Below are 23,426 nucleotides of genomic sequence, written 5' to 3'. Positions count from 1 at the left end.
GTGTAAATACACTGAATATTGAACAGCAGCAAGTGCAAACCTGAAAAAAAACAGTGGGTAAGCAAACTGAACAAACTAAGATGAAATGAAATAAATGCAAAAAAAAAGATTGTAAAAAATTTAAAAAAGAATGTAAAAACAATGAAGAAAAAAATAACTAAAAATGAAAGTAAAATGGGGGGCTGTCATGCTCTGAAATTATTGAACTCAATATTCAGTCCGGCAGGCTGTAGTGTGCCTAATCGGTAGATGAGATGCTGTTCCTCGAGCTTGCGTTGATGTTCACTGGAACACTGCAGCAATCCCAGGACAGAGATGTGAGCATGAGAGCAGGGGGGAGTGTTGAAATGGCAAGCAACCGGAAGCTCAGGGTCCTGCTTGCATTTATTTTTTTGCATTTATTTCATTTCATCTTAGTTTGCTCAGTTTGCTTACCCACTGTTTTTTTTCAGGTTTGCACTTGCTGCTGTTCAATATTCAGTGTATTTACACCTAATCTGTACTAATGCTTTGTCTTTCAACACACCATTAACATATTGTTTGCCTTTGCTCCGTGACCTTTTGGTCAGCTATGTGGCCTGGTCCAATCTAGACCTCCTTTGTTATCTCTTGCCCCACCCCCACCTCACTTGCTTATAATCTGTGACTTTTCTAATATTTGTCAGTTCCGAAGAAGGGTCACTGACCCGAAACGTTAACTCTGCTTCTCTTTCCACAGATGCTGCCAGACCTGCTGAGTGGTTCCAGCATTTCTTGTTTTTATCCCTGGATTATTAGTTCAGTGATAGTACCACTATGCCACCATCTTCCCTCAGCTGAAAACAGAAAGTTCAGAGGGAAAGTGAAAAAGGAAATAAGAAGGGTAAAAAGAGAATATAAGAGACTGGCAGCTAACATAAAAGGGAATCCAAATGTCTTCGAAAGGCATATAAATAGTAAATGTGCAGTAAGAGGAGGGTTGGGACTGATTAGGGACCTTTCTTGTGCAGTGAGTGGTTAGGATCTGGAATGCACTGCCTGAGAGTGTGGTGGAGACAGATTCAATTGTGGCTTTCAAAAGGGAATTGGATAAGCACCTGAAGAAAAAAAATCTGTAGGGCTACGTGCAGAGGGCGAGTGAGTGGGACTAATTGAGTTGCTCTTGCAGAGAGCTGACATGAGTATGATAGACCGAATGGCCTCCTTCTGTGATGTAACCATTCTATGAGACTTTTTCTTTTACACACCGAGTTACGATCTGCAATCCGATCTGGGATGCGAGTGTTGCTAATTTCCCTCGAGAAGGTGGTGGTGAGCCACCTTCTTGAACTGCTGAAGTCCACGTGGTGTAGGTACATCCACAGTGCTGTTAGGAAAGGAGTTCCAGGATTTTGACTCAGCTACAGTGAAGGCAAGTTGCTGCAGTGCAGCTTATATATGGTACGCACTGCTGTCATTGTGCGTTGGTGGTGGAGGCAGTGAATGATGCCCCATCCACCACCTTAAACAATCAAGAGGGTTGCTTTGGCTTGGATGGTGCTGAGCTTCTTGAGTGTTGTTGGAGCTGCACTCATCCAGGCTAATGGAAAGTATTCCATCACACTCATGACTAGTGCCTCGTAGATAGTGGACAGGCTTTGGGGAGTCAGGAAGTGAGTTACTCACCACAGAATTCCCAGTGTCTGACCTGCTGTTATAGCCACAGTATTTATGTGGCTGGTCCAGTTAATGGTCAATGGTAATGGGTTATTTGTGCCATCCTCCCTCTTCTGCTATTCTGCTGTAACCATTTACATCACTTTCACCAGCTAGTAACTCCCAAGTGTGATAGTTGACATTTAGGGCCTTCATGTCACGCTTGCAAGCATCCTTGAAGCGGAGCTTTGGGCGCCCCACTGGTCGTCTGGCCCCGGCCACCTCACCATGCAGAAGGTCCTTGGGTGTGCGACCGTCTTCCATCCTGTGGACGTGTCTGATCCACCGAAGTCGCCTCTGTTTGATTAGTGTCAACACACTTAGGAGCTCTGCCTTTGAGAGGACGGCCACATTTGTGATTTTGTCCTGCCAGGATATACCCATAATGCGCCACAAACAGTGAAGGTGGAAATTATTGAACTGCTTTTCCTGGTAGCTCTAAGTCATCCATGTTTCACAGCCACACAGCTAGGTGCTAGGAGCACAGGCTTTATAAACCATCAGCTTGGTCCGGAAGGTCAGCTTGGTGTTATTCCATGCGCGTTTGCAAGTCAGCCAAAAGTGGTAGCTGCTTTCCTTATGTGTATCGAGCATCAAGGGACAGATTGTGTGTCACGGTGGACCCAAGGTGGCAGAATTTGCTAACCACTTCTAGTGGGGCGTTATTTAGTGTGATCCAGGGCAGAGATGTGTTCAACAATTTCAGATCATAAGCACTGCTCTGATTTTTTGGACAGTGAGAGCTGATAATGATGCTGCTGTTGCCATTTCCATCTCTGAGACCCATCTTTTGTTTTCTTACTTGTCCAATTACCATCCCTTTTGTTATTTAATCTCACCTGCCTTCTATCCTATCACAGACCTTCCCATTGGTTCTCCCCACTGCCCTCCAACCCAAACTTTTCATACCTTTTTTTTGTATTCATTCAGGAGATGTCGGCTTCACTGAAAGGACCAGCATTTATTGCCCATTCCCAATTGCCTTCGGTGGTGATGGTGAACCACTGCAGTCCATGTGGTGCAGATACCCCCATAGGAGTTAGTTCCAGGATTTTGACCCAGGGTCAATGAAGGAACAATGATATATTTCCAAGTCAGGATGGCCTGCAACTTGGAAGGCAGCTTGCAGGTTGTGGTGTTCCCATGCACCTACTGCCCTTATTCTTCTAGGTGGTAGAGGTAGTGTGTTTGGAAGGTGCTGTCAAAGGAGCTTTGGTGAGTTACTAAGTGCAACTTTTAGATTGTACATACTTCACCAGTGGTAGAGGGAGTGAGTGCTTAAGGTGGTGGATAAGGTTCGTATCAAGCAGGCTACTTTTTCCAGGAGCTTCGAGTGTTGTTCAACATTTCCTCATTTCTGGAAGTAGGGAGTATTCCATCACAATCCTGACTTATGCAGAACACCCAACCTCTACCCTACAATTATAGCCACATTATTTCTGTGGCTGGTTCAGTTAAGTTTCTGGTCAATGGTGACTCCCAGGATGTTGAATAGTGGGGTTTCAGTGATGATAATGCAGTTGAATGTTAAGGGAAAGTGGTTAGATTCTCTCTTGTTGGAGATGGTCACTGCCTGGCACTTGTATGGCACAAATGTCACTTGTCATTTATCAGCCCAAGCCTGATCGTTGTCCAGGTCTTGCTGCATGCAGGCACGGACTGCATTATCTAAGAAGTTGCAACTAGAACTGAACACCGTGCAATCATCAGCAAACATCCCCACTTCAGACCTTATGTTGAAGGAAAGGACATTGATGAAATGGCAGCAGATGTTTGGGCCCAGGACACCACTGCAAGAATTCCTCAGGGCAATGTACTAGGACTGGGATGATTGGCCTCCAAACAACCATGACCATCTTCCATTGTTCTGATGTCGGGTCACTGACCTGAAACATCAACTCTGCTTCCCTCTCCACAGATGCTGCCAGATCTGAGTATTTCCAGCATTTCTTGTTTTTATTCCATTGTATTAGGTGTGACTCCAGTCAGTGGAGAGTATGCCCCGATTCCCATTAACTTCAATTTTACTGGGGCTCCTTGATGCCATAGTTGGTCAAATGTTGCCTTTTTTGACAGTGTAGAGGGAGCTTTACTCTGTATCTCACATCAACAAAAAACTCAAATTAAAATGCCATTCTCGGCGTCAACGATGCACTCCAGTCCCTGCGGTGCCCACCGGTCGCGGAAGGCCTCAAGCATACCGGCGGACACCGCATGCTCCTTCTCCAGGGACACCCAGGCTTGAACGTAACCGCGGAAGAGGGGCAGGCAATCGGGGAGGACGGACCCCCCGACGGCCCGCAACCTGGACCTGTGAATTGCCACCTTGGCCAGGCCCAGGAGCAGAACGACAAGGAGATCCTCCTCCCGGCCCAAGCCCCTCCGCACCGGGTGCCCAAAGATCAGGAGCGTGGGACTGAAGTGCAGCCAGAATTTGAGGAGCAGCCCCTTCAGATACTCAAATAGGGGCTGCAACCTCGCACACTCCGTATAAACGTGGAACACGGACTCGTCCAGGCCGCAGAAAGTACAGGCAGCCTGGGAGTCCGTGAACCTACATAAAAGCCTATTGCACGGGACTGCTCTGTGCAGCACCCTCCATCCCAGGTCCCCGATGTAAAGGGGGAAGACTCCCGCGTAGAGAGACCTCCATCGGGGTTTCCCCTCGCCGCCAGATGGCAATGCGGACCGCCAGGGTGTGTCCGGCCGGCTGACAAGGGCGAGGAAGTGGAGAGTGTGCAGGAGCAGCCCGTACAGGAAACCCCTCCGCGCCAACTGGAATGGCACGGAGGGCATTTCCGAGAGGCGGCTCGGGTTGTGCGGGACCAGCTCCCGAGGAGGGTTTCGGGGCCTGGGTCCGATGAGCAGTTCCGGCCGAGCGGGGGTCAGCTCGGCCAGGAGCGCTCCGCACTCCCGAGCCCCCTTGCCACCCGCAGTGAGGGGCGTCCCGGGGGTTTCGGCTACTTCTCCACCCGCCAGACTGTCCCCGGAGTCGGCCGCCCGGGCAGCCGAGGCGCTCTCCTCCGCCGGCGGGGGAGCGCCCTGACTGGAGGCGACCATGTTCCAGACTCGGAATAGATCCCGGTAAAAGACAGGCAACTCCCTCAGAGAGGCGCGGCTAACGGACTCCACCAGGAGCTGCGTGTCGTCTTGAAGGCAGTGACACTGGCGGAAAAAATACGTCACCAGCACACACCATCTGGGAGGACGCTCGACGTACAGGTATCTCTGCAGGGTCCGAAGGCAGAGAATCGCAGCCTGGGTGCGGACGCACACCAGCGACTGGCCGCCCTCCTCGATTGGGAAACTCAGGACCGCGGCAGAGATCCAGTATTTCCTCCTGCCCCAGAAGAAATCGATGAGTTTCTTCTGGATCTTGATGGCAAATGGAGGGGGCGGGGCCAAAGTGACCAACCGGTACCACAACATGGAGGCCACCAGTTGGTTTATGACCAGCGCTCGACCCTGTAGGAAAGCACTCGGAGCAGTCCTGTCCAGCGCCTCAGCCGAGCGGTGACTTTCGCCTCCAACCCCTGCCAGTTTGCCAGCCAGGCTTCCTCAGCGGGGCTAAGGTGAACTTCCAGATAGAGGTGCGTGGTGCTCCACGCAAAAGATGTCATCTCCTCCGGCAGGGACCCGCCACTGACCCACCAGGAGTCCGGAACATTTGTCCCAATTGATCCTCGCGGAGGACGCGGCAGAAAAGGTCTGCTGGCAGTTGCGCATCCTCCGCAAGTCAACGGGGTCTGTGATCGCGAGGAGCACGTCGTCGGCGTAAGCCGAGAGGACGACCCGCATGGCCGGCTCGCGCAGAGCCAATCCCGTCAACCTCCTGCGAAGCAGGCACAGGAAGGGCTCCACGCAGATGGTATACAATTGGCCGGACATGGGGCATCCCTGACGCACTCCACTCCCAAAGCGAAGGGGCGCCGTCAGGGACCCGTTAACTTTGACTAGACATCTGCGGCGGCGAATAAAAGTCGGACCCGGGCCACGAAATGCGGCCCTAGTCCGAAAGCGCGCAGAGTCCCGAAAAGTTTTTCGTGATCCACCCTGTCGAACGCCTTCTCCTGATCGAGGGAGAGAAAGGCGACCGACTGACCAGTCCTCTGGGAAAGATGGATCAGGTCCCGGACCAGGTGGATGTTGCCCTGGATGGACTGGCCCGGGACCGTGTAGGACTGGTCGGGGTGGATCATGCGGGCCAGCACAGAGCCCAGGCGGGTAGACATAGCCCGGGCAAAGATCTTATAATCCGTGCTGAGGAGGGAGACCGGACGCCAGTTTATAAGCAGGCGGAGATCGGCCCTCTTCGGCAGCAGGACGATGACCGCCCTGTGCACGAGAGGGGCATCTCCCCGGTCGCCAGGCTTTCCCTCAGGACCCGTGCGTAATCATCCCCCAGGACGTCCCAGAACGCCCTGAGGAACTCCACGGTCAGCCCGTCCAGCCCTGGGGATTTGCCCCTCGAGAGCTGGTGGAGGGCACCAGTCAGCGCCGCCAACGTGAGCGGAGCCTCCAATCCTTCGGCGCCCTCCGGGCTGACCTGCGGCAGGTCCTCCCACAAAACTCTGCGCGCGTCCTCGCTGGACGGATCCGGAGAGAACAACGCACTGTAATAAGTACAGACCAGGAGGCCCATTCCCTCCGGATCCGTGATGGAGGATACGTCGTCGGCCATCAGCTCGATGAGCTGCTTACGGACCCCCCGCCATTTTTCCAGCGAGTAGAAGGGTGAGGCGCGGTCCAAATCTTCCAGGATCTGGATCCGCGACCTCACGTACGCGCCTCGGGACCCTATGAGCTGCAGGTCCCTCAGCGCGCCATTCTTTTCTTTGTACGCCTGCCACAGGCCGGGTCCAGGACGGCATGACCGAGGCGGGACTCCAAGTCGAGCACCTCCCTCTCAAGGCGCCCGATCTCGGCTTCCCGCCTCTTGGCCGACCTCTTCGCGTACTCCTGACAGAAGACGCGGATGTGAGTCTTGCCCACATCTCACCATAGCCTCAAGGAGGGGAAGCCCCCCTGCTTCCTTCTCCAGTCGGCCCGGAATTGATAGAACAAGTCCCGAAATCGTTCGTCCTCCAGCAGCCGGTTGTTAAAGTGCCAGTACGCGGACCCCACCCGCATGCGGAGCGGAGTGAACTCCGCCCACACCAGGCGGTGGTCCGAACACGGCACCAGCCGCATGGAGGCCGCTGAGACGTGGGAGATGTACGCCTGCGAAAAGTAGAGACGGTCGATTCGGGACCCTCCTCCTCCAGACCTCCACATGAAGGCGCTGGAGTCGGGATGGAGATTCCGCCAGACGTCCACCAAGTTAAGGGAGCTGATCAGTCCCCTCAACTTCTCCACCGACGCTTGGCCACGCTGGGGACCGGAGTGATCCCCCACCTCGAGGGTGCAGATAAAATCCCCTCCGAGGATGATGCACTCGCCGCTATCGATGGAGCTCAAGAGAGCGGACACTTCTTCAAAGAAGCGCGCTTGCAATGTGCCGGGCCTGGGCGCGTACACGTTCACAAAGTGGAGCGGCACGCTACCCAGGCGAACGGCGAGGTGGAGCAAGTGGCCCGGCACTAGCTCCTTGACCCCCAAGATCTCCGGCTGAAAAGTCGGGACCAACAAGATAGCCACCCCACTAGAAATGGGGGCGAGGTGACTCATGTAGACCCCACCCTGCCACTCCAGGAGCCAGGTGGCTTCGTCTCCCGGAATGGTGTGGGTTTCCTGCAGAAAGCTCACCGCGTATCTCCCTTCCCTGAGGACTGAGAGATTGTGAAATCTGCGGTGAGACCCCCTGCTGCCATTGATGTTGAGGCTGGCTATGGTTATCTTCATGTCAAAGGTACTTAAAACCCGTCACCAACACCTCACTGTGAGGAGGGAGTGGAAGTGCACCTGGCCCTCCACTCCCCCAGTAACCCATTGAGGAACACATTAAAACGGCGCCTCTCAACCAGTTTCACGCCCGCGCACTTGCCCGCTTTCTTGAGGGCAGCACGGACGGACTGTATGATCAGCGCCAGATTCGACCAATGGCCGAGGGCCAGCTGAACTTTATTGCGGCAACCCCTGCAAGCCGCAAGGAAATCCCGGAGTTCCGCCGTGGGGATGAGAGGAGATTCGGTGGGAGGCATGAGGGACTCCACCACCTCACTGGCGATGGAATCAAGGTCATCCTCTGTGCCCCACACCGAATCCCCATCCTCCTCCGGGTCGTCACCACCAGCGGCCAACACATCCACCACACACTGTGGGGCGGATGACCCGGCCGCGCCAGCTGGTCCCGCCTCCGTCACGATCCCACCCCCAGGATCGATGGTGGAGGAGTCCTCTCTGGGTTCTACTGTGAAACTGGAGCCTGTGGGCGCCAGCAGTTCAGGACCCCCTTCCACCTCCGTCCCCAGGCCAATGAGTGGTCCAGGGAGACAGAAGTTCCCGACTCCGGAAATCCAGCCGGAGCCGAGACCGGAGGCAGACAGAGGAGGCCATCTCCCGCTCCGCCAGCACCCACAGGCCCAGCAGATGGGGCAGCATTCTCGGTTATAACCGGGTCGGGTGTCTCCTGGTTGGTGGTGGACTCCGGCTGGGAGGGCCGACCCTTTGGGGCCTCGCCCTCACCTCCGCTCAGGGCACCCGACCCAGTGGCAGTGGCAGAATGGGCTGCGTCCTCAGGCTCCCCCACCACAAGCAGGGCCCCACTTACTCCTTCAGGAGGGGCCTCATGTACAGGGGTCTCCCCCTCTCCTCCATCCTGAGGAATAGGGAGCTCCTGCCCAGACTTTGTAGCTTTGGTGGTGGTGGTAGGGGAAACCTGGGGACCCGAAACAGGAGACAGCTCCCCTCCAACAGATGGGCCCCACATCACCTCTGTGGAGGGGTGCCTTCTCCTCTTTTTCCCACTAGGGCGCAGAGGCTCAGAGACCTTCATGTCATCAGAGGCCTCCGCACCCTCCTTTTTTTTAGTCACCCTGGGCCTGAGCCCAGCCCTGGGACAGGTAGATTCCGTGGGAACGGGCTTTGGGCTGAGCTCAGGCTTGGGTTGTGTCAATGTGTCCAGGGGACACACCTCCTGATGTTTCTTTTTCCTCCGCGTCTTCTTTCCACTCGGACGGGCACTCCTCTCCCCTCTGGAGGCTGTGAAAACCACAGCCTCCGGAACCGACTGGGCAGTGTCTGTTGGATGTGTGGGGAGAGTGGGAGGAGGTGCTATGGAACCACCTTGGGCTGCCGAGGTGGAGCTGGCGGCTGGGAGGTTGGGGCAGTTCTTATGAACATGCCCCACCCCCTTGCAGACGTGGTACCGCGCCCCATCCGAGGTCCAAAAGACACGGTAGGCCGTCCCCTGAACTCCACATTAAATTGGCCGAGTCCGCGCCAGCTGTATAAATAACTGGCGGCGGAAGGAGTAGACACGTTGGAGGCTGTGTTCCCGAAGACCAAGCCGGACTGGGGTGAGCCCCGACCTCACCTCCCCCAGATGGTGCAGGTGGGGGAGGAGGAGCTCACTGGGAATGAAGGGTGGGACGTTGGATAGCATTATCCGTTGCACAGTGGCACCCAGAGGGTCCACCGGCAGGAAGGTCCCCCCCACAGTGAGCCCTTTACTCAGGGCCAGGGACACCACCCACTCGGTCTTCAAAAAGAACACAGACTTTCCATACATCTTTGAGGCCGCAACAATGGCCGAGGGGCCGACAACCTCGGCCATTGCCTTTACGCAGGCCTCAATAGACATGTTGGGGTGGGAATAGCTCTTCACCCCATGGCTGGATGTTATCAATTTAAAGGGTGACGGGGCTACGTGGGCAGCCACAGAGGCTGCAGCTGCATAGGTAGTGGAGGGCCCCGCCACCGGTGATGAAGGGTTTGCCATGGGTAAAGAGCTAAACCCACCCCAAATTGCAGGCTTGCACACCGAATATCAAAAGATTTTGAATATGTATTAAAAAAACAAACAGGTTAGGGGAGAGGCTGAGGGAATAGAGAGGTAAAGACAGGCTGTAAGGGATGACTTGATTTCTGGAGGTGGTGCTCACAGCACACTTAAAACAGTCTTTGCACTTGGTCTTCCAGTCTTCTGGTTGGGGGAGGCGTCTTCACCTGGGTCAGCTAAAGCTGCCCAGGCACTATCTATCCCCTTCCGTCTGTTTAGCCGGGCAGCTTCAGCTGACCCAGGCTGGGCAATTGGGGTGGGGAGGGAGCTTCCCTGTGTGCCTGTTGCAGCAGTACAGATTCCTGCTGAATTGGCATCCCCAGCCCTTTTGTTCCGGCCACTTGTTCCTCCCCCAACAGTCCAAAGTATATTACTGCTGTTCAGCACCCACCTCCAGACAAAGCCTGGTTTCCAACAAAAAAAGAATGTCTCGTTCTTCTCTTTAATGGCGATTATTGTTGAAGTTCTCCCTCTGCTTGTTTGTAACTGCTCTCCCTTGCTCAGTCTAGCTCCTCTCTCCACCTCTGCAACCTCCAACTACCACCAGCACTCTCAGCTGAGGCTCGTTGCTGCAATCAGCAGTCAACACTCCAATTAGCCAGCAGCTAACCCTGTTTTTTTTTCCTTTTCTCCTTTTTTTTTTAATATATAAGGTGGCCTTTATACCCCAGGCCCCTTTTAAATTTTTCATGTCGAGGGGGCCTTTATTGCTCAGGCCCCCTTTATATACATACTTATATTTTTAAAATAACTTTATTAAAAACAAATAAACAAAAACTGAAATTAAAATGCCATTTTCGGCATCGACAATGCACTCCAGTCCCTGCGGTGCCCACCGGTTGCGGAAGGCCTCAAGCGTACCGGCGGACACCGCATGCTCCTTCTCCAGGGACACCCGGGCGCGAACATAACCGCGGAAGAGGGGCAGGCAATCGGGGAGGACAGACCCCCCGACGGCCCGCAGCCTGGACCTGTGAATTGCCACCTTGGCCAGGCCCAGGAGCAGACCAACGAGGAGATCCTCCTCCCGGCCCACGCCCCTCCGCACCGGGTGCCCAAAGATCAGGAGCGTGGGGCTGAAGTGCAGCCAGAACTTGAGGAGCAGCCCCTTCAGATACTCAAAGAGGGGCTGCAACCTCGCACACTCCATATATACATGGAACACGGACTCGTCCAGGCCGCAGAAAGTACAGGCGGCCGGGGAGTCCATGAACCTACTTAAAAATCTATTGCACGGGACTGCTCTGTGCAACACACTCCACCCCAGATCCCCGATGTAAAGGGGGAAGGCTCCCGCGTAGAGAGACCTCCATTGGGGTTTCCCCTCGCCGCCAGATGGCAACGCGGACCGCCAGGGCGTGTCCGGCCAGCTGACGAGGGCGAGGAAGTGGAGAGTGTGCAGGAGCAGCCTGTACAGGAAACCCCTCCGTGCCGACTGGAATGGCACGGAGGGCATTTCCGAGAGGCGGCTCGGGTTGTGCGGGACCGGCTCCCGAGGAGGGTTTCGGGGCCTGGGTCCGATGAGCAGTTCCGGCTGAGCGGGAGTCAGCTCGGCCGGGAGCGCTCTGCACTCCCGATCCCCCTCGCCACCCGCACTGAGGGGCGTCCCGAGGGCTTCGGCCACTCCTCCGCTCGCCGGACCGTCCCCGGAGCCGGCCGCCCGAGGCACTCTCCTCCGCCGGCGGGGGAGCGCCCTGACTGGAGGCGACCATGTTCCAGACTTGGAATAGATCCCGGTAAAAGACAGGCAACTCCCTCAGAGAGGCGCGGCTAACAGACTCTGCCGGGAGCTGCGTGTCGTCTTGAAGGCAGTGACACTGGCGGAAAAAATACGTCGCCAGCGCACACCATCGGGGAGGAAATGCTGCCTTGATGTCAAGGACAGTCACTCATCTCATCTCTGGAATTCAGATCTTTTGTCCATGTTTAGTTCAAGGCTGTAATGAGGTCTGGAGCCAGGTAATCCTGGTGGAATCCAAACCGGTGAGCAGGTCACTTGCTGTAAGCATTGCTTGATAGCACTGTCGACAACACCGTCCATCACTTTGATGATTGAGAGCAGACTGATGGGGCGATAACTGACCAGAATGGCTTTGTCCTGCTTTTTATGGATAGGATATATCGGGGCAATTTCCACATAACTTATTTAAACCCTACTGCATCTCCTACTTTATCCAGTTCTCTCAGAAGATCGACATGAAACGTTAACACTGTTTCTCACTCCACAGAGGCTACCTAAGCTGATTATTTCCAGCACTTTGTTATTCAAAATAAAAACAAAAGAAAACAGCAGGAATAGGCCATTTGGCCCCTCAAGTCTTCTCCACTATTAAATATCATGGTTAATCTTCTACCTCAGCTACACCATCCCATATCCCTTTATATCCATAAATGTGTTGACTAAGCACTCACAGCTCTCCGGGGTACAGAATTTCAAATTTTCACAACCCTTTGAAGAATTTCTCATCTCAGTCCTAAATGGCTGACCCCTTATTCTGGCACTTTAACCCCTAATTCAAGACCCTCCAGCCAAGGGAAACATCCTCCCAAAATCTACTCTGGCAACCCATTAAGTATTTTATGTTTCAATGAAATCGCTCATCATTCTTCAAACTCCAGGGAAAATAGGTAGAGTATATTCAATCCCTCATTAGGTCAAACCCCTTATATCAGGAACCAGTCTAGTGAGCTAAGTTTAAGACCAGATTGACAGACTATTGAAATTTTAAATAATGTTTATTATCAAAACTCTCTGGCAAGCAAACATTTACACATTACAGTCTGAACATGATAATTAAGCTGAAGTGAATTTACTGGTCGGTTAGGGTATAAATGCAAACTCAAACCAATATTTACTGCACTGAGTACTGATGGGTGTGGGCAGTGGACAGAGGTGCCTGTACTGTTACCAGCCAGCCGGGAACTAGATGTAGAAACTAAAACTGGCTTCAGTTGAGACATAGTGCGTCCACCGACAAGCTCAACATTCAGCACTTCACTAAAACTCCGAATTGTTCTCTTTAAATTGGAGCCCGTGAAACAAGGAACTTTAAAACAAGCACAGAGGGAAACATCAGTTGCCATTGGTAACTGGATCCTCCTCCATATCTTCCTCTTCAACCTCATCAGTCGGACCTGGAAAATCACAATGAAACACACCATTATCCAAAGTATTTTGCTTGCTGTTTATAGTCAAAGACTAAAACTACCCAAATCAAACATTTATTCCATTTTTATCAATTAATTTTGTTTTTTGACAAGTTTCTTAAAATAGATGTAATATGTGCACTAAAACAGTGAGCGGGCCAGTCACAGAGCAGGATGAAAATTCCTTCGCAAACCTGAAAAGGAGGAAAATTAAAAGCTGATTTAATATGACCAACTTTCTGACTCGGGGTTCTGGGTGGGGTGGGGTGCAGCTTAGATCAGCTCGGTTTATATCAATTCCTCAAAGACAGACCCTTGGTTCAGTCAGTCATTCAGGCAAAACGTACATATAGCCACGGAAAAGGCAGGAGGAGGAGGGGGCGATGCTCATCTTCAATTCACTTGGAAAGCACACACTGGGAGTCACTGCAGCAGGAAAGAACACCAAGGGGCCTTAGAACTCATGTTTTGATTCAACAGAAAATGTGGCAATAACAGGACTCCCAAGATCATAGAATGATACAGAAAGAGGCTATTCAGCCCATCATGCCTGTGCTGGCACTTTGAAAGAGCTATCCAATTATTCCCATTCTCCTGCGCTTTCCTCATAGCCCAGCAAATTTTTCCCCTTCATGTATTCGCCCCATTTCCTTTTGAATGTTACTAGAGAATCAGCTTCCACCACCCTTTCAGGTAATACATTCTAGATCACAATAGCTTGCTAAATAAAAAAATGTTTTCCTCATGTGGCTTCCAGTTCTTTCGCCTATTACCTTAAATTTCTATCCTTTGATAACTGACCCTCTGGCCAGTTGAGATAGTTTCTCCCCATTTATTCCATCAAAACCCTCAATTTTGAACATCTCTATTAAATTTCCCCTTAACCTGCTCTGCTCGAAGAATAACCCAAACTCTCCAAGTAACTGAAGTCCTCATCCTTAGAACATTTTACGGAGTTAGGGAGATTAAAAATCAGGACCTCAAAAGCAGTAATTGCAGAATTACTCCCAGTCCCATGTGCAAGTGAGCATAGGAATAGGAGAATTGAGCGATTGAACACGTGGCTGGAGATATGATGTAGGAGGGAGGGCATCAGATTTCTGAGGCATTGGGGCCAGTTCTGGGCAGGTGGGACCTGTACAAGATGGATGGTTTGCATCTTAGCAGGACTGGAATTAATATCCTTGCAAGGAGAATTGCTAGTGCTGTTGGGGAGGGTTTAAACTAGATTGGAAGGGGGATGGGAACCTGAGAGGGAGCTTAGATTGGAGGGAAGCAAAACTGGTAACTTGTCAGGGGTGTGGGAACCAGGAGCAAGTATTAGAGAGGAATACCAAGGTGCACAGAATACTGGGGGAGATAGATAACACGAGAGTAGGGAATTGTAAGTTATTAGGTTGGGTCAGATTAAGGGACAAAGTAATAAAGTCTAAATCAGGGTTAATGTACATGTATGTGAATGACCGGAGTGTAGTTAACAAGATTGGTGAGGTACAGGCGCAGATTGCCATTTGGAAGTATGAAGTTGTGGCTATAACAGAGACCTGGCTCAAAGAAGGGCAGGACTGGGTGTTAAATATTCCTGGATACAAAGTGCTCATGAAAGATAGGAAAGGGAAAAAAGGTGGAGGGGTGGCAATATTGATTAAGGAGAGCATTGCAGTGTTGGAGAAAAAGGATGCCCGGAGGGGTTGAGGACACAATCAATTTGGCTAGAGCTAAGAAATGAAAAAGGTGCAGTTACATTGCTCGGTGTTATCTATAGGCCGCTAGCTAGTGGCAAGGATGTGGAGGAACAAATCTGCAAAGAAATTAGAGAGGAACGAAAATTATAGGGTAGTTATAATGGGAGACTTTAATTATCCAAACATAGACTGGGATAGGAGTAGTGTAAAGGACAGTAAGGGGAAAGAGTTCCTAGAGTGTGTTCTGGAAATTTTCTACAGCAGTATGTTGCTAGTGCAATGAAAAAGAGGGCGCTGCTGGACCTGGTTCTTGGGAATGAGGTGAGCCAAGTGGATCAAGTATCAGTGCAAGAGCATGTAGAGGGCAGTAGTCATTGTATCATAAGGTTTAGGCTGACAACAGAAAGGACAAAGGACAATCCAGAGTAAGAATAATTAACTGGGGGGAAGTCAACTTCAATGGGGCAAGAATGGAGCTGGGGCGGATAAATTGGAGTCAAAAGTTGGCAGGAAAAACAGTAGCTGAACAATGGGGTACCTTCAAAGAGGAATAATTCGGGTGCAGTCAAGGTATGTTCCCTTAAAGGGGAAAGGTAGGGCAAACAAATCCAGAGCTCCCTGGAAGAGGCAGAGATTAAGATGAAGAAGAAAAAATGTGCTTATGACAGATGCCAGGTAGAAAACATGATTGCGAACCAGGCTGAATATAGAAAGTCTAGAGGGGAAGTGAAAAAGAAAATAAGAGAAGCAAAGAGCATGGCAGCTAACATTAAAAGGGAATCCTGAAGTTTTCTACAGACATATAAATAGTAAAAGGAGTGGGGCCGATGAGGGACCATATGGGGGATTTTTATGCATGGAGACAGAGGGTGTAGCTGAGGTAATAAATGAATACTTTGCAATTGTCTTTACCAAGGAAGATGATGCAACCCAGGCATTGGTGAAAGAGGAGGTAATTCAGACACTAGAAGGATTAAAAATTGATAGAGGACATATTAAATAGGCTGTCTGTACCTAAAGTGGATAAAGCACCAAGACTGGATGAGATTATCCAAGGATACTGAGTGAAGTGAGGGTGGAAATAGCAGAGGTACTGACCATAACTTTTCAGTCTTCCTTAGACTCGGGGACGGTGACAGAAGACTGGAGAATTGCAAACGTTACACCCGTGTTCAAAAAAGGGTATAAAGATAAGCCCAGCAACTACAGACCAGTCAGTTTAACTTCAGTAGTGGGGTAATTTATAGAAAAAATAATTCAGGACAAAATTAGTAGTCATAAGGACAAATGCAGGTTAATTAAGCAAAGCCTGCATGGATTTCTTAAGGGAAAATCATGCTTAATTAACTTGCTGGAGTTTTTTGAGGAGGTAACAGAGAGGGTTGATGAGGGCAATGCTGTTGATGTGGTGCACATGGACTTTCAAAAGACATCTGATACAGTGCCAAACAAATAAAGGGACAGTAGCAACATAGATACATAATTGGCTGAGTGACAGGAAACAAAGTAGTGGTTCATGGATGTTTTTCGGGCTGCAGGAAGGTTTGTAGTGGAGTTCCTCAGGGCTCAGTGTTGAGACTCTTGCTTTTCCTGATATACATTAATGACCTAGACCTTGGTGTACAGGGCACAATTTCAAAGTCTGCAGATGATATGAAACTTGGAAGCATTGTGAGGATAGCATAGAACTTCAAAAGGACATAGACAAATTGGTGGAATAGGCAGACAAGTAGCAGATGAAGCTCTTTGCGAAGACATGCGAAGTTATTCATTTTGGTAGGAAGAACATGGAGAGACAATATAGAATAAAGGGTACAATTCTAAAGGGGACACTGGAGTAGAGGGACCTGGGTGTATATCTGCATAAGTCATTGAAGGTGGCAGGACAGGTTAAGAGCGCAGTTAATAAAGCATACAGTATCCTGGGCTTTATTATTAGGGGAATAGAGTACAAAAGAAAGGAAGTTATGCTGAACTTGTATCAGACACTAGTGCAGCCTCAGCTGGAGAGATAAGTCCAGTTCCAGGCGCCGCACTTTAAGAAAGAGGTTAGGGCATTGGAGAGAGTGTAGAAAAGATTCATGAGAATGGTTCCAGGGATGAGGTATTTCAGTTATGAAGATAGATCCTGGGAGAAGAGAAGGCTGAGAGGTGATTTGATTCAAAATCATGAGGGGACTGGACAGAGTAGATAGAGAAAAACCTGTTCCCAGTCAGGAATGGATTGAGAACGAGAGGGCACAGATTTAAAGTATTTGGTAAGAGAAGCAAACGCGACATGAGGAAAACCTTTTTCACGCAGCAAGTGGTTAAGGTCTGCAATGCACTGCCTGACAGTGTGGTGGAGGCAGGTTCAGTTGAAGCATTCAAAAGGGAATTAGACTGTTAACTGAAAAGGAAGAATGTGCAGGGTTACGGGAAGGCAGCGGGGGAATGGAACTGAGTGAATTACTCTTTCAGAGAGCCAGCATGGACACAATGGGCTAAATGACCTCTTTTTGCACTGTAACAATTCTGTAGTAACATTCTAGTAAATCTCCTCTGCCCCCTCTCCAAGGCCTTAACATCCTTCCTCAGGGCGGCACAGTGACACAGTGGTTAGCACTGCAGCCTCATAGCACCAGTGACCTGGGTTCAATTCTGGGTACAAGTTCTCCCTGTGACTGCGTGGGTTTCCACCGGGTGCTCCGGTTTCCTCCCACAGCCAGAGACTTGCAGGTTGATAGGTAAATTGGCCATTGTAAATTGCCCCTAGTGTAGGTAGGTGGTAGGGGAATTGAGGAGTTGTGGCAGGAATATGGGATTAATGTAGGATTAGTATAAATGGGTGGTTGATGGTCGGCACAGACTCGGTGGGCTGAAGGGCCTGTTTCAGTGCTGTATCTCTAAAATAAAATAAAAATAAACTGCAGTGCCCAGAATTGGCCACAATACTCCAGCTGGGGCCTAACTGGTATAACCTCTTTGCTTTTGTACTCTATGCCTCTATTTATAAAGCCAAGAATCCCTTTTAAGCATTTTTAAACAGCCTTCTCAACTTGTCCTGCCACCTTCAAACAGTTTCGTATGTACACCCCAGTTTCCTCTTTTCCTGCACCTCCTTTAAATTGTACCATTTATTTATTTTGCCTGTCCTTTCTTCCTACCAAACCAAATCACTTCTCTGCATTAAATTTCATCTGCCAAGTGTCTGCCTATTTTACCAGTTTATGTTCTCCTGAAGTCTCTCACTACATTTGAGTTTTGTGCAATCTACAATTTTTGAAGTTATGCCCTGCATGCCCAAGTCCAGGTTAATATATCAAAAAGAGCATTGGGCCTAATAATGACTCTTGAGGACCACCACTATACAATCCCCTCAAGTCTGAAAAACAACTATTCACCAATACCCTCTGCTTTCTATTCATTAGCCAATTCTGTAATTATGTTGCCAGTGCTCCATTAATCCCAGAGACTTTAATTCTGCAAACAAGTCTACTATGTGGTGCTTTATCAAATTGCTTTTAAACTCCATATACACAATATCAACCACAACACCCTCATCGCTTCTATTACTTCAAGGAATTAATCAAGTTAGTCAAACAAAATTTGACTTTAACAAATTAGTGCTGACTTCATTTATTAACCCATATTTTTCCAAGTGCCAATTAATTTAGTCCTGGATTAATGTCTCAATGATTCCCCATCGACATTAGGCTGACTGTCCTGTAGACGTCAAGTTTATCATCAGTCTCCCCATTTTTGAACGGGGGTAACATTTTCAACCCTCCAACCTTCTGGCACGAATCACATATCTATGGAAGATTGTGGCCACAGCCTCCGCTATCTCCACCCTTACTTCCTTCAGCAGTATCCACTTGGAGGTCTGCCAATGTTTTAAGTATCTCCTCTCTTTTTATCCTATCCAATTTCCCTACTGCTCCCTTTTACTATGAAGCTGCATTTGTCTTCACTAAAAAGGATGCTGTCAAAATACTCATTTTAACAGGAAACAGACTTTTGGGTTTCCTTCTTTCAAATACATCCAAACAGTAAAAAAAAAGGTAGTGAAAGGAAGGATGGGTCAATTAGGGGCTGAAAAGATCTGTCTCCACAAGGTCTCCTTTTTGATTCCTAATTGGCTCCACCCTTCCTTTCACTCCCATTTTACTAATTATAGGTTTATGAAAGAGTTTTGGTTTCCTTTTATGCTATCTGCTACTCTAGTCTCATACACTGTCTTTGTTCATTTCCATTTGCAGTTCTCTCCTGTATTTTTTGTATTTAGCTTGGTTCTCTGCTGTATCATGAATCTGACATTGATCATAAACCTCCTTTCTCTGTCTCGTTTTAACTTCTATATCTTTAGTCATCCAAGGAACTCTAGCTTTGGATGCCCTTCTTTTCATCACTTGTGGGAATGTGTCTACTCTGTACCTGGACCATGTCCTCTGAATTGCTCATTTACTGTGTCATGCAGGCCCCCACCTGCCAAGAATGAGGCACATTAATTTCACCACATGGACATTACATTTCAAATTGTTACTGGGAAGAAGAGAAGGCCTGTTACAAGGAATTGCCAGGCCCTGGGCCGGAAAGACATTTTTGCATATTAGCAGACGGTGTTGAACAAAGGTCCATTCCCTGACCCACCCAATACACAAAGCCAGAAGTGGTTATACCAGCCACATGAGTACCCTGCTGGCCAACTTGGGGAGTTTTAAATTGGAGAAAGAGTGTTTGAAGACAGGAAAGATCCTGGATTGAGAACATCTCCCTCCTGTCTACTCCCATCTCTTTCTCACTAGCTTCGGAATCCACTGAAGACAAATTAACCCAAAGAGAAAAGTCTCCTTCAGTGAACAAGATTTAAGAATACTGGGCTCCAACGAAAAGCAAGAATTACCTGCAAGCAAGGACTCTACAGTGAGCGCGAAGAACTGTAACAACTCTTCAGATATTGCCTCAAACCTTTCCACTTTATTTTTTCTTCTGTTCCTATTGGAATGTGTGTATCGTGTATGCATACTAGCATGGGCGCGTACCCATTGCCGTTAACCGAATTAGAGTTTAAGTTTTAATAAATTTCACTTTTCTTCTTTAAACCCAAGAAAGCCTGTTTGTGCTACTTTCTTTGCCTTATAATTGGAAAGCGGTGAACAAGGGGGAGCTCAAAACACAGTGTTTAAAAATAAAACCCTGTTACAGTAAGACTAGGTGAAGGCTGAGAGGGACCCCTGGACACCTTTCTCACCTGGTCATAACAACTGCTTTATCTGCCAATCATTGATTCCAATCCACTGGGCTAGGTCCTTTTTCAGCTCGCTGAAATTTGTCCTTGAGCTTGGCAGTTAACTGTTAGTCATCGTAAACTGGTGCATTCTCTATGGCAACACCTCTACCAGAGTTCACTTGCCAACCAATCAGCACTCTCTTCTCATACACTATAAAGTCATTTCCCCTTACATTGGTATTCTTGAGAATTGTCCCAATGAGTGCAAAACGAAAGGCTTCCATTGTAACAGCCATAAACCTAATGATATCTGATCACCAATTCCCAAATGCTCTCCCACTGAAACATACTCCATTGGCTCCACTTCATTCCCAGAACTAGATCCAGCACTCCTTCCTTCCTCATTGGGCCGGAAACATACTGATCAAGAAAGTTCTCGTACACATTTCAGGATTCCTCCTCTTCGCCCTTCAAATTGTTACTACCTCAGACTGTATTGGGATAATTGAAGACCATCACCACTCTGCAGATCTTGCATCTTTCAGCAAATTTACTCCCAGTCTCCTTCCCACTATTTGGTGACCTATAGTATACAACCAACAATGTAATAGCTCCTCTATTGTTCCTTAATTCTAATCAAATAGATTCTATCTTTGGACCCTCAACTACATTTATTCCTTTCTAATGCTGTAGCCGTTGTTCAATACTAGCAACACCCTACCATCACAACTTTTTCCCCCTTCCCTTTGGTTCCTGATTACACTGTAGCCAAGAATATTAAGTACCCGAACTTATTAGCGAGAGCCAGCATGATTTTGTGAAGGGGAGGTCGTGTCTTACCAATTTGATTGGGTTTTTTGAGGAAGTGACGAAGATGATTGATGAAGGAAGGGCAGTGGATGTTATCTATATGGACTTTAGTAAAGCCTTTGACAAGGTCCCGCATGGCAGACTGGTACAAAAGGTGAAGTCACACGGGATCAGAGGTGAGCTGGCAAGATGGATACAGAACTGGCTCTGTCATAGAAGACAGAGGGTATCAGTGGATGGGTGTTTTTCTGAATGGAGGGATGTGACTAGTGGCGTTCCGCAGGGATCAGTGCTGGGACCTTTGCTGTTTGTAGTATATATAAATGATTTGGAGGAAAATGTAGCTGGTCTGATTAGTAAGTTTGCGGACGAAACAAAGGTTGGTGGAGTTGCGGATAATGATGAGGATTGTCAGAGGATACAGCAGGATATAGATCGGTTGGAGACTTGGGCGGAGAAATGGCAGATGGAGTTTAATCCGGACAAATGTGAGGTAATGCATTTTGGAAGGTCTAATGCAGGTGGGAGGTATACAGTAAATGGCAGAACCCTTAGGAGTATTGACAGGCAGAGAGATCTGGGCGTACAGGTCCACAGGTCACTGAAAGTGGCAACGCAGGTGGATAAGGTAGTCAAGAAGGCATACGGCATGCTTGCCTTCATCGGTCGAGGCATGTTGCAGCTGTACAGAACCTTAGTTAGGCCACACTTGGAATATTGCATGCAATTCTGGTCGCCACACTACCAGAAGGACGTGGAGGCTTTGGAGAGGGTACAGGAGAGGTTTACCAGGAATGTTGCCTGGTCTGGAGGGCATTAGTTATGAGGAGAGGTTGGAAAAACTCGGATTGTTTTCACTGGAACGACGGAGGTGGAGGGGCAACATGATAGAGGTTTACAAAGTTATGAGTGGCATGGACAGAGTGGATAGTCAGAAGCTTTTTCCCAGGGTGGAAGAGTTAATTACTAGGGGACATAGGTTTAAGTTTGGAGGGGATTGCGAGGCAAGTTTTTTTTTAAAACACAGAGTGTGGTGAGTGCCTGGAACTTGCTGCCAGGGGAGGTGGTGGAAGCAGGTACGATAGCGACGTTTAAGAGACATCTTGACAAATACATGAATAGGAAGGGAATAGAGGGATATGGGCCCCGGAAGTGCAGAAGGTGCTAGTTTAGGCAGGTATCAAGATCGGCACAGGCTTGGAGGGCCGAACGGCCTGTTCCTGTGCTGGACTGTTCTTTGGACCGAATCCTCCCCTTGTTTGAGCCAGGTCTCTGTTATTTGCCACAATAACCATGCAGCTAACCAGCTGCCTGTACCTGCAACATGCTAACTTTACTGACCGCGCTCAGTGCATTTATGCACATGCACTCTAAAGCTATCCTAGTCTACCTCACCATGTCCTCTGTCTGATTTTTAATGGCAACTGTCTTTCCCAGTCCTCTGTACATCTTGCAACTCCTCAATAATGCTTTATCCTGGAACCACATTACCCACCCCCACCAAATTAATTTAAGTACGCCCATACAGTGTGGCTTTCGTGCAGAGAGATCGACCGTTGACATGCTGTTCTCCGTTCGTCAGATACAGGAGAAATGCCGTGAACAACAGATGCCCCTCTACATTGCTTTCATTGATCTCACCATAGCCTTTGACCTCGTCAGCAGACGTGGTCTCTACAGACTACTAGAAAAGATTGGATGCCCACCAAAGCTACGAAGTATCATCACCTCATTCCATGACAATATGAAAGGCACAATTCAACATGGTGGCTCCTCATCAGACCCCTTTCCTATCCTGAGTGGCGTGAAACAGGGCTGTGTTCTCACACCCACACTTTTTGGGATTTTCTTCTCCCTGCTGCTTTCACATGCGTTCAAGTCCTCGGAAGAAGGAATTTTCCTCCACACAAGATCAGGGGGCAGGTTGTTCAACCTTGCCCATCTAAGAGCGAAGCCCAAAGTACGGAAAGTCCTCATCAGGGAACTCCTCTTTGCTGATGATGCTGCTTTAACATCTCACACTGAAGAGTGCCTGCAGTGTCTCATCGACAGGCTTGCGGCTTCCTGCAATGAATTTGGCCGAACCATCAGCCTCAAGAAAACGAACATCATGGGGCAGGACGTCAGAAATGCTCCATCCATCAATATCGGCGACCACGCTCTGGAAGTGGTTCAAGAGTTCACCTACCTAGGCTCCACTATCACCAGTAACCTGTCTCTCGATGCAGAAATCAACAAGCACATGGGAAAGGCTTCCACTGCTATGTCCAGACTGGCCAAGAGAGTGTGGGAAAATGGCGCACTGACACAGAACACAAAAGTCCGAGTGTATCAAGCCTGTGTCCTCAGTACCTTGCTCTATGGCAGTGAGGCCGGGACAACGTATGTCAGCCAAGAGCGACGTCTCAATTCATTCCATCTTCGCTGCCTCCGGAAAATACTTAGCATCAGGTGGCAGGACCGTATCTCCAACACAGAAGTCCTCGAGGCGGCCAACATCCCCAGTTTATACACACTACTGAGTCAGCGGCGCTTGAGATGGCTTGGCCATGTGAGCCGCATTGAAGATGGCAGGATCCCCAAAGAAACATTGTACAGCGAGCTCGCCACTGGTATCAGACCCATCGGCCGTCCATGTCTCCGCTTTAAAGACATCTGCAAACGCGACATGAAATCCTGTGACATTGATCACAAGTCGTGGGAGTCAGTTGCCAGCGTTCGCCAGAGCTGGCGGACAGCCATAAAGGCGGGGCTAAAGTGTGGCGAGTCGAAGAGACTTAGCAGTTGGTAGGAAAAAAGAGAGGCGCAAGGGGAGAGCCAACTGTGTAACAGCCCCGTCAATCAAATTTTTCTGCAGCACCTGTGGAAGAGTCTGTCACTCTAGAATTGGCCTATATAGCCACTCCAGGCGCAGCTCCACACACCACTGACTACCTCCAGGCGCTTACCCATTGTCTCT

General features: G+C 49.3%; 1 protein-coding gene across 1 annotated transcript in view; it reads right to left on the bottom strand.

Annotated features, from left to right (window-relative positions):
- Positions 1–12,330: 12,330 nt before the first annotated feature.
- Positions 12,331–23,426, bottom strand: part of snrpa1 (small nuclear ribonucleoprotein polypeptide A') — a 44,418-nt gene continuing 33,322 nt past the window's right edge. Inside the window, exon 9 of the mRNA XM_068017668.1 lies at positions 12,331–12,748. Coding sequence (XP_067873769.1) covers positions 12,687–12,748 — 62 coding nt within the window. The 3' untranslated portion in view covers positions 12,331–12,686. The remainder of the gene's footprint in view (positions 12,749–23,426) is intronic.

This window comes from Heterodontus francisci, chromosome 38 (assembly GCF_036365525.1).
Source record: "Heterodontus francisci isolate sHetFra1 chromosome 38, sHetFra1.hap1, whole genome shotgun sequence".
NCBI classification, from domain to species: Eukaryota; Metazoa; Chordata; class Chondrichthyes; order Heterodontiformes; family Heterodontidae; genus Heterodontus; species Heterodontus francisci.
This window is presented reverse-complemented; position numbering and strand designations above follow the sequence as displayed.